This window comes from Crocodylus siamensis, chromosome 4 (genome assembly GCF_052110815.1).
Source record: "Crocodylus siamensis isolate JL-2025a chromosome 4, ASM5211081v1, whole genome shotgun sequence".
NCBI classification, from domain to species: Eukaryota; Metazoa; Chordata; order Crocodylia; family Crocodylidae; genus Crocodylus; species Crocodylus siamensis.
The window spans coordinates 13,033,682-13,043,978 of NC_143398.1; the positions used below are offsets into that span (position 1 = coordinate 13,033,682).

The 10,297-nt window shown below is 45.1% G+C and overlaps 1 protein-coding gene across 4 annotated transcripts in view; it reads right to left on the reverse strand.

Moving 5' to 3' along the window:
* SEPHS1 (selenophosphate synthetase 1) overlaps positions 1 to 10,263 on the reverse strand; it is a 31,768-nt gene extending 21,505 nt beyond the window's left edge. Inside the window, exons 1-3 of one of the 4 annotated variants that reach the window (XM_090041814.1) lie at positions 10,243 to 10,263; positions 7,941 to 8,205; positions 5,352 to 5,455 (exon numbers count right to left, since the gene is read on the reverse strand). In XM_090041814.1, coding sequence (XP_089897940.1) covers positions 5,352 to 5,455; positions 7,941 to 8,133 — 297 coding nt within the window. In that variant the 5' untranslated portion in view covers positions 8,134 to 8,205; positions 10,243 to 10,263. The other 3 variants (XM_090041810.1, XM_090041811.1, XM_090041812.1) reach the window with 3 other exon arrangements.
* Between the last annotated feature and the right edge of the window lie 34 nt (positions 10,264 to 10,297).

The following is a 10,297-nucleotide window of genomic DNA, read 5'->3' on the forward strand; positions in this document are numbered from 1 at the left end:
CAAAAATCCTTCTCTCAAGAAAACATTTAAACTTGAACTTTTACTGTATTGGGCAAATTCTCTCTCTGTTCTAGGAGTTCCACTCCTCCTGAGATACTATAAAAATAATATGCTCAAGTCATATTGGTTCATAATGGAGCTTTGTGCATCCATGCATACAGATCCCACTGCTGTTGGTGGGACCCCTGCATGAGCATCTGGAACTGGAAAAAATATCCAACATTTCAACTTCTTACTACCAAAGTCTAGCTAACTATACATGTTGCATGGCCCCAAGGAAACCCATTAATGGATTTGTATAGATGCTTAAGAAGGCTAAGGCACATAGTTTTCCTTTTCTGTAGGAGGGATTATCAAAGTAATAGGCACTATCTGCAGTGTTTACTAAGCAAGCTGCTTGTTTATGCTCTCCTAAGAACAACTGATAAGGTTTTCCAAACCACAGTGACAACAGCTGTCTGGTCTAATGGCAGGAGGTCACTGAAACAACCTGTTAGCCAGCAAGCAAAGCCACTGTGGAGGCAAACTGGGATCTCAGCTACCAACCAATGCATGTGCCTCATCAACAGTGCCGAGCAAACACCAAGCGGTTCAGAATTGGGTTTAGGCTAGGTGAGTTCCCAGCCATTTATTTTGACAATGCAACCTTCTTGACACAGTAATCAGGGCTCATGGTAGAGGTGAGATCTTTTATTAAACCAACAAATTTTTGCAAAAAAATGTCCTTTTGTGCCTGAAAGTTTGCAATCAAAGACCTTTTTTTGCAAAAATCTTGTTGGTCTAATAAAAGATCTCACTTCTACCATAAGCCCCAATTGCTTTTTCTACTAGACCAATACGGCTACAACCTGGATACTTTTGACATAGTAGTTTGGGCCTCAGCTTGCAAACACTTAGCTGCAAGCTTAGGTTTCCTGAAACACATGGAATGACTTGCTGGAGGACAGACTGCTCATGTGGGCAGAAGCTAGAGGCCGCAAACTCTTATCCTCATTCTTGTCTGCATTTGCTGCGAACCAAGAATGCCAATATTTCTGCTTTTAAAATGGAAATACCCCCAATTATCAGTCTTCTAATCCTGTACTCAAAATATTCATCACTTATTTACATGTGGCCTTGTAAGACTGCCTGTAATTAAGGATGCTCGATATCTCATTATAGGCCCTTATTTTCCCTTGCTTATCCCTTTGACAACCTCTGGGCTGATATAATCTCTCCTTGGTTTCTGCCTCGGGCCAAATATTTTTGGAAAAAATATTTCAGCCAAAGTAGTTCAATCGTTTTGAGGATAAGACACGGGGAATACTATATTTACTCGCGTACCACACCTGCCATTCCTCCCAAAAATCAGCCCTTCAAAATCAGGGTGCATGGTTTAAGCAGGGAAGCTCACTTTTCTTCACAGGAATGGAAGCCAAAAGACACTGTGCTCTCATGGCTACCAATATGCCTCCTGCTGGTCTCTGGCCTAGCAAGCAGAAGGAGCAGAGTCCAGAGTTAACCCTCTCGCAGCCTCTATTGACTTGTGGGCATGTTTCCCCTGCCAGAGCCAGGAAGGGAATCTGGAACTCCCAAGTCTTACCATTCCTTGGCCATAAGCAAATATTCATGAAACCCTCTGGACGTAAGCATCCTGTCTCCCACCCATGCTGGGACACAAAAAGGATAACCACCTACTTGTTCACACAGTTGCTCTGTTAGTTCAAGTCTTTTTAGCACCTATCAGAAGTTTCAACCCTCCTGAACAAGGGCTCATATGATGCCACTTTCACTTTTTTTTTTTTTTTGGGGGGGGTGTTGTTTTTAAGACAGCACACATGTACACACATGCACATGCATTAAAGTTTGCAAAGTCAAGCAGTCAAAAGTTTGGACACTGAATTACAACTAACTGTACAGCCTTAATTTGACCCTCATGCATATATGACTGTCTATATATGCAAATATGTGACTGTTTTAAACTCACTAGGGGGGACCAGAAGGGTTTGGGGGAGATATTGTTTCCCCTAGCGCCCCCGGCATAACAAGGAATAACAGCCACAAATTATTGGAAAGGAGGTTTAGATTAGACATCCGCAAGAACTACTTCACAGTCAGGGCGGTTAGGAGCTGGAACCAGCTTCCAAGGGAAGTGGTGCTGGCTCCTACCCTGGGGGTCTTTAAGAAGAGGCTTGATGCCTACCTGGCTGGACTCATTTGAGTCCAGTTTTTCTCCCGCCCAGGTGGGGGGGTCGGACCTGAAGATCTACAATGTCCCTTCTGACCCGACTTCTATGATTCTATGCAGTTTCTGATTCCATGATCTCACCCTACTTTTTCCACATGGCCCTCTACCTCATTCAGTGCAAAGTTGTCCCCTCTTTGGGAAGCCATCAGAGTGCTATAATTAAGGGAGCTGTTTTCTACATATCCCACTGCCCCATTTCTTGCAGAGGCTTGAAAAATAGTTATCTGACTTGGTAGTGCCTTAATCATGAGACTATTCTTTCTTCTCATGCATCTCATTGCTGACCTGGAGGACAGGATTCATTTCCTGCCTCTGTCACCATAATCAACTCATTCAAACAAAGCTTTTGAGAAGTAATCAATAACTTTACATTCCTCGTTTTCTAGGTGCCCAACTTGATATCATGGAACCTGATTTACAGAAGAGCTGAGCAATGATTTGAATATATTAAAATGCTACATGATGCTTAATATGCAAAAAATAAATGAGGTGGATTCTAGCCCTCTCAAACCAGGCATCCAGAATAAAATTAGCAGGAATGTGTAAAATGTGGATAATATCAACCCTCTCACTACCCTGGGAGTTGTGAAAGTAAGCTGTCAAACATTCAGACGCAAAATATAATATGCACAGTAGAAAAACCCATGAGAAAATGAGTAATTCTGACCTCAACAGAATCTGAATAGTGTGCAATAAATAAGGCCTCGGGTCACACAGTGAACAATGAGGTTAAAACAAAATAGAGAACTGCTCATTCAGTGAACACCAGCCTTTCTGTGCACTGACTGAGGCCAGGCCGTATGGAAAAATAATATAAAACTACAGGATTTAAGCCTGTATCATAATGTGTATGTACAGAGGGGTCAAATTAAGATTGAGGCAACCTTATTTCTGGTGTTTCTTAAATTTTAAGTACTTACTTAATAGTTCTCTTTTAAATAGACTTTTACATGCATTACTGACCACACAAGGAGAGTACACAGCAATGTAAAACGTAGATGTCTCTCGTGAGAAAAGGGCAAAAATGTAATCTGGGAACAGAATTGGAATCCAGAGTCAACTCCTAGTCTAGGCAATACTTCTACAACCCAATCCTCACTCTGTCACTGCTTGCTGCAACATGGGAGCAAGTCACACAGTCTCTCTGAACTTCAGCTTTTCCACCCAGCAAGTGGAGACAAGAAAAAGTGTTGGAAACATGGGAAAACTAGGGCTTGCAAAGGGCTCTGAAGCTGAGAGGGATAAGTATCAGATGTGCTATTATTTGTGGTTTTCCAGTTCTGAAATACTACCTGCTCATTTCAGAACCCCAAAGAGGGTCCTCTGGAATTTGGTTTGCCAAATAGAAGAAGGTCAGAGGGTGGGGGTGGAGGGTTGGATACTTTCTATTTTGAGTGCACTAGTTTGCTCACAGATCACAAAGAACCTTTCTGTATTGCTCTCTATATTGCTTTCCCAATACAACAGGCACCCACAGATCAACAATAGGAAGCAGCACTGTTTTAATCTTAGTTGTCCTGAGATTCTCACCTTCAGAAAGCAACAGTGCAACTGCACTAGCAGACACGGCAAGGATTTGAGGGCGAAACCATGAGAGTGTTTCCTTGTTCCTACATACTTCGCGAAGGCACAGAACATGACTAACCAAACCAGTATCACAGAAATTTATCCTAGAGACAGTGAGGGCCATATCCAAAAGGAGGACCTAGACTCCTCATATGATGCTTCACGACACCTAACTGAATGGAACCAAAAACAGAGTTGAGTGCTTACATTCTCCATGTACCGCCTGAGGATAGTTGGGTCCCTCAAAAGAGCAATCCACAAAACCCCTATGTCCAAAGCAGCCAACAAGACATGTTGAATATATGGATGGCATCTGAATTGCCACTCTTTCCTGGAACTTAGGTGTCCGAGTCAGGGCTGCTAAGGAGGCAGGCACCTCTATGTACCCAAGATTGAGGGACCAAAGTCCTTGCAGGCCAAGTGTCTGTTGACAGAACTGAACAGAGCTCAGCCCCAGAGGAGGAGGAGAAATCTCCCTTTTGCAGAACAGCCTGAAACATTTGAGCACTCAGAAAGTGAAGAAACTGAACCCAAGCCCTGCCTTAGCTTGAACGGGTTCCAACTAACATCTCCCACCTCTCGGGAGAGTATCTGAACCTCAAGAAGGGGCTAAGTGGGCATCTTCAAACCCTCGCTGAATGTGGGTCACTGTGTCACAAGGAATGCAAGAATGCTGAGGACAAAGGGAGAACAAGCATGGAATAGATTAGATATGTATCCCAACGATCCAGCAACTCAACCAGAAGGGAGCCCTGCTCTCACGATTATTTGTTTCATCTGAAGACTATAATATTAAAGTGCACAAATAGCACAGCGGCAAAAGCTAGAAACCCAAGATTCTCCCCTTTCAGCTGAGTGTGCTAGTCCAAAGGCTATAGAGCCTGATCCCTGCTTGCTCTGATTCTGACTAAATAACTCTTGAATGTCTTTTCTGACATTGGAACAGTAGCCCAATTTCAACAGGAAAGGAAGAGGAAGCCCCCATCCAGCCAAGCCCATAATCCTAGTGCTTAGGGCATTTTCCTAGGCAGTAAGACCTGTAGGCCCAGTAGGGACTAGAACATGTCTCCCATTTCCTGGGTGGGTGCTCTAACTAGGAGGCTATTTTGTAAAAAGTTTGCACTACCCACTGTGTTCTTTAATGCAAGTGACCATGGCTGTTGTGTTTGGTGCTGATCCCTGTGAGGTAAAATTGTGTTAAGCACATTCTGGGCACTCCTACCTGCCTAGCTTCTGGATCCAAATGGGACTTACATGGGAGCTATGGACCAAGCTGCTTACATGGCAGTGCTAGGCCCACACAGAAAGCAGAATCGCAGGGACCTTGAGAGCAATTTGATCAAAAAACAGAGATTTGCAAGTTTAGACACCTCCAGGGCTAGGTGGCCACTATGCAGAGATTTTCTACATCATAGTGTTGGATTTAAGGGGCTAAAGTCTGCTTAAGTCCAGCTTTAAGTATGTGTGATTTTCTTTGGATCTGTCCCATCCATGAAAACAATTGGAAATCAAAAATCAAGTGTTAACAATCTTTTAATGGCAAAGTTAGCCAGCTTACCATCATGTATGGGTCATCCACAATTGGATAAATATAATCTGTTGTCTGGACCAAAGACAGACCTCCATGTCTTAAAGGAATAACACACGTGTCCATCCCAATTCCTGAAAGGACAGAAACCAGTAATTAATAGAAGATTTTTGCTCAAAATTTTCTGTAGTTCTGAAATAAAAGTCACTACCAAAGCAGCAGCATCAAGATTTCAGTCCTTATAAGCAGCATATCTGCAACAAATGGAAAACAAGCCAAGAGCCTGAGAAGTTCTTCTAAAATCTGAAGGAGTGTGAAGCCTATGTTAGAGGAACCGATCTTCCTTGTATTTCAATCGGCTGAAATGTAATAATACATGGCAAGTTTAACTTGGAGGGAACACTGGATGTATTAATGCATTGCGGGAGGCACCTAGCATATTTTCGTATCTGCTATATGTCTGTTTTTGGACTGTTAACATTTTTAATCAGAATGACGGGTTGATGCCAATTCACCCATCTACCGCACATCATTTAAAGCTTTTCTTAGATGTACATGTGCAAACACAGAAACCCTCAAACCCCTTACGTTTTTTATCCTGTAGTTGCTTTTCTTTACTTTGTCAGAAGTGTTATAGCAGCAGTCTTAATCTTCAGTAATAACTAGGTGCAATGAAAGACATGCCTGCCCACTTCAGAAATGTCAAGCATTTTACAGACCCCCATTTTGCACGCTGGTGTACATTCATGGACCATCTCCGCAGCCAAGTAGAGATCTCCAAATTTCAGCAAAATTCCACAGGGGCAGAAAGTTCAGCTATAGCTAATACACCTCAGAAAACTGGTACCCAAACCTGCAATTTCTTACTTACAGAAGCATTCCTAAACCCTGTGGGCTTAGTCGGAACTAGCTGCTAGAGAATAAATATTTGTGACAGAGTGCCCGATTTTGGCATTTTCCTGACACCATCTAACCAGTGACAGGGAAGTCAGCTGCCTCCTTTTAAATTGCAAGGCATCTGAACAAGTAACTACAAACTTATTTGCTGATGTCGCAGTTAGGGAAATACTCTTCATAAAGCACAATTTTAAAAAATACTTTTTTTCACCCGTGTAAAAAAATCTTCTCCCCCTCCCACAACTGCTTACTTATCTATTAGTTTACTTTTTATTCCTTCATGCAGTAAGGTGATAGAACTACACTGGCAGTTTCACTTTTGCTTACAGTTTCTTTTGTTTTCTGGTTCTCAGACATTAACAAAGGGTTGGAAAACTGCAGAGGAATAATTAATTCCAAACAAACTATGCCTGATTTTTTTCAACAAGTCATTTAATCACGAAGACAATGCTATTATATAAACAAAAGATACCTCACGGGGATTACATTTTCAACCAAAGGAAGCTCACGGTATCCCTTAGTAGAGGATATTAAATTATATCACCACCCAGACTCTCATGCAATTACATCTTAGATATTTCATACAAAGATTGCCCTTTTTCACTGGGAACATGGGTCCTATTGATCTTTTGCTAAAAATTCTGACCTCCTCTGGAATACTGGGTTGCAACCTGTTAGTCTGATGAGGGATAACTAGAGGTACTAAATGATTTTAAAGGAACCCCCTGAACAATGAAACTAGCTAACAGTAAAATAATTTCAAAACAAACATGACACCAACATCTGAAGGACCAACATTTCTAAAATTTGTCCTATGACCAGGAGATTAAATACACATGCATGAACGAACGGATGAACTAGATTAAAAGTTTGTCGTCATTAAACATATTCTCTAGCCTCATTTGCCTACATCAACAATGGGTCTTGCAGCTCTCAAAATACCTACAAGCAACTGGTTTCCTATTTAGACTGCTTGTGCAAGTTGCCTTTCCTTTCTGCCTGCCTCATTGTGCAAACACCAAAGAGAAAGCAAATCTGGAAAGACCACACACTTGTTAAGTGTAACTTCTCCAAGCAGAGCTGGAAATTTAGAAAGAATAAGGCAGAGTAAGGGGTCTGAAAGGAAATAATCAGTGTTTTGGATTACAGATGTAGACTCCCTTTAGAAGTGAAACTGGATTTGGGAAGGGCTGGTTATAAGTGTTCAATTCTGTTTCAAGTTAAGTACAAAATGATCTTTGCAATATTTCTAAGGGGTGGGAAATCACCTCTAATTTAACTACTGCTTAAAAAAAATCACTGAGTCTGCATTTGCTGAGTAAATGCTGAAATAATACCACTTGTTCATAGAAATTACGCATTGTATTTTGGTTAGTGAACATCTACATGAATCATGTGAAGAATCCATTAGTGAAAACAAAAGCTATAGTTCCTCTAATCCTAAAATGTATCTCTACCTATAGGGTCATTTCATAGCCCCATCTCCCTACATGTGCATTTCTCTACAGAAAGTTATATGCACTACAGAAAAGATAAGTATAACATTATTTCTCGTATACTGCAAGTCCTATCAGATGACAGCTGCAGGTTTATGCTTCACACTTCTGGACGACTGTGCATGCATCATGCAACGCATTCCTTTAAAATAAACTGAAGTCTGACTTGACCCCTTTAATAAATGAGACAGCAGTATTACTTGTTATGAGACGAAGAAATACTCACCCAACCGGGGCATAACAGCTCCAAGAAACTGTTCATCTTCTTGGAAATGGTTTTCTTGTAAGGATTCAAGTAGTTTCTGTAAAACATCCTGAGGCACTTTGCAGCCTGTGCCTTTCAGTTCAGTGAATCGGGTTAGGCGGAAGCTCTTGTCCAGTTCGTAGCTCTCTGGGTTAAAGGACTCCCGAACAGACATGGTTCTTTCACGCTGACTGTTAAGTCTTTCCCAGCCTCCTGCAAACCTATGTTTGCTTCTCTGCTGATTAATCTAGTCAGAAAAATGGAGAACATCAGAAAATTCTTAGAAACCACAGGACAACACATTTTCAGGTGCAGAGTAAACGAGCTGTCAATGAGCTGTGGAGGTCCTTTTGTTACGCTGTTTAAAATCCAGCATTGAACAGAGATCATCTCTTACAACAGGTGGCCAGGGCTCACACCAACAGTTCCCCAGCACTACCCCTTTTTCCGATATGGGAACTGTAAAAATGCCAGACTAATCAGAGGAGAGGTACGGGTTTTCCTTTATCGTTTAAGCCACATCATTAACAAAACCCCAACACACACACAGACTTCGCTGAACACAGGGATGTTTAAAGGACTTTTACATTCTTTAGCTGCAGGAAGCAGACTTTGGAGAAAGCCTGGGGCCCTGATTTTGCATCACAGGCGCAGGCACTTGTAGGTACTTGGCCCATTGCAGGATCAAAGCCTTGGCCAGCAACGCCATAATTTCAAACACCACCTTCTTAAAAAACGGGCCAAGTTCAATTCTGATGCGAGAAGGTGCAACTGCTTGGTCACCGACAGAAAACACATCTATTTATATCGACAGTGAGTTTATCCCATGAGGACCTCGGGGGCAGGTAGGAAATTAACGAAAAGGGAGTCACTTCTTCAGGATCTTTTATCTACCAACTTGTCACTTCTTAATATTTGATCACGTCCATAAACGGACGTGGTTTGAAAGAAAACGCTCAGGCCGGAGAAGCTCTTTCCATGTCAAAATCCCCACCAGGACGACAGCCCATCAGAAAGCCAGCGCTACTCATTTTATAAAATCATGAACAACGCGCATCTCATGTTTTAGCTTTTCCACTCTCAGACACGCACCGCACTGCAAAACGAACAAGAGGCCTAAGCGAAGCGTTAACTCCTAACCCGGAGCGGGGTAGCAACGCGCTGCCATTTATCTTCCTCGGACGAACGGCTGAAAACCACCTAAATCCTGCTGTTTCTTAGAAAGCGGCCTCACAAAACAGCTCCGCGACGAAACATTATCTGGCTCGCCGGGTGGGCCCCCAGCGCTCGCCCCGTCCCAGAGCATGATTTGAACGTGACAATCGCCTGAGAGCGAACTACGGCCTCCCGCGGATGGGGTCTCTGGCCCCCGGCCCGGCCGCCCTGCGTCGGACGGGCCGGAGGGGGGCACGCCAAGTTTCCGACTCTGGGAAAACTTCTGTGGCGGAGCCGAACTCCCCTTTTACAGCGTCTTCCCTCCTTGGCGGGGAGGCGTGTCCTCGGTTTCAAACGCATCCTGCGAAGCTGCAGCTCGGGCCGGGATCCAAGCTCCGGAGACAAGGACCCGTCTTGGACCAGCCGCGACTTGGGCCCCGGCGCGGGGCGGCCGCGGGGACCCACCTGTCAAGGCAGGGGGCACCAAAGGCAGGGATATGTTCCCCCCTCCCCCCCGCCCCAAGGGGCCGCTCCCCGGTGGGCCCGGCCCAGGCTCCACGTGCGGCCCGAGGAGGGGGGGGGGTGAAGGCGCATCTCCCCCCGCCACCCGGTGGCCAAAAAGCGGAAAAAAAAAAAAAAATTAAAATGTCGGCGGGTGAAAAATTTAACCCGTTCCCCGCTGGGGATTTTTTATTTTATTTTTTATTTTATTTAAAGCGGTCCTGCACCCCCGCCTGCGCGCCCGCGGCCCGGCCCGGCCCGGGTCCGGGAGGCGGCGGCCCCCCCCGCCCTCACTCCCCCTCCCTTCCCCCCTCCCGGCACTGCGGCGGGGCTGCAGGCCGCGGCGGCCGCGCGGAGGCCAAGTCCCCTTTAAATCTCGCCGCCTGCCCCCCTCCCCCCTCGCCTCCGCCTCCGCCTGCGCGGGGCTCCCCCCCTCGTACCGGCTCCTCCGCGCCTCCGCCTCCTCCCGCCAGCGGGACTCCCAGCCGCTCCCACAATGCACCGGGCCCGGGCTCCCTCCGCGCCGCCTGAACAGAAATGCCGCCGCCGCCGCCGGGCGCGAGGGGGTTAACGCCCCCCCCCTACGGGGGCCGCGGCCGAGCGGGGGCCTTTAAGGGCGGACACCTGCCTTTAAGGGGAGGGGAGAGCCGAACAGCGCGCGCTATAGCGGGGCCGCCCCTCGG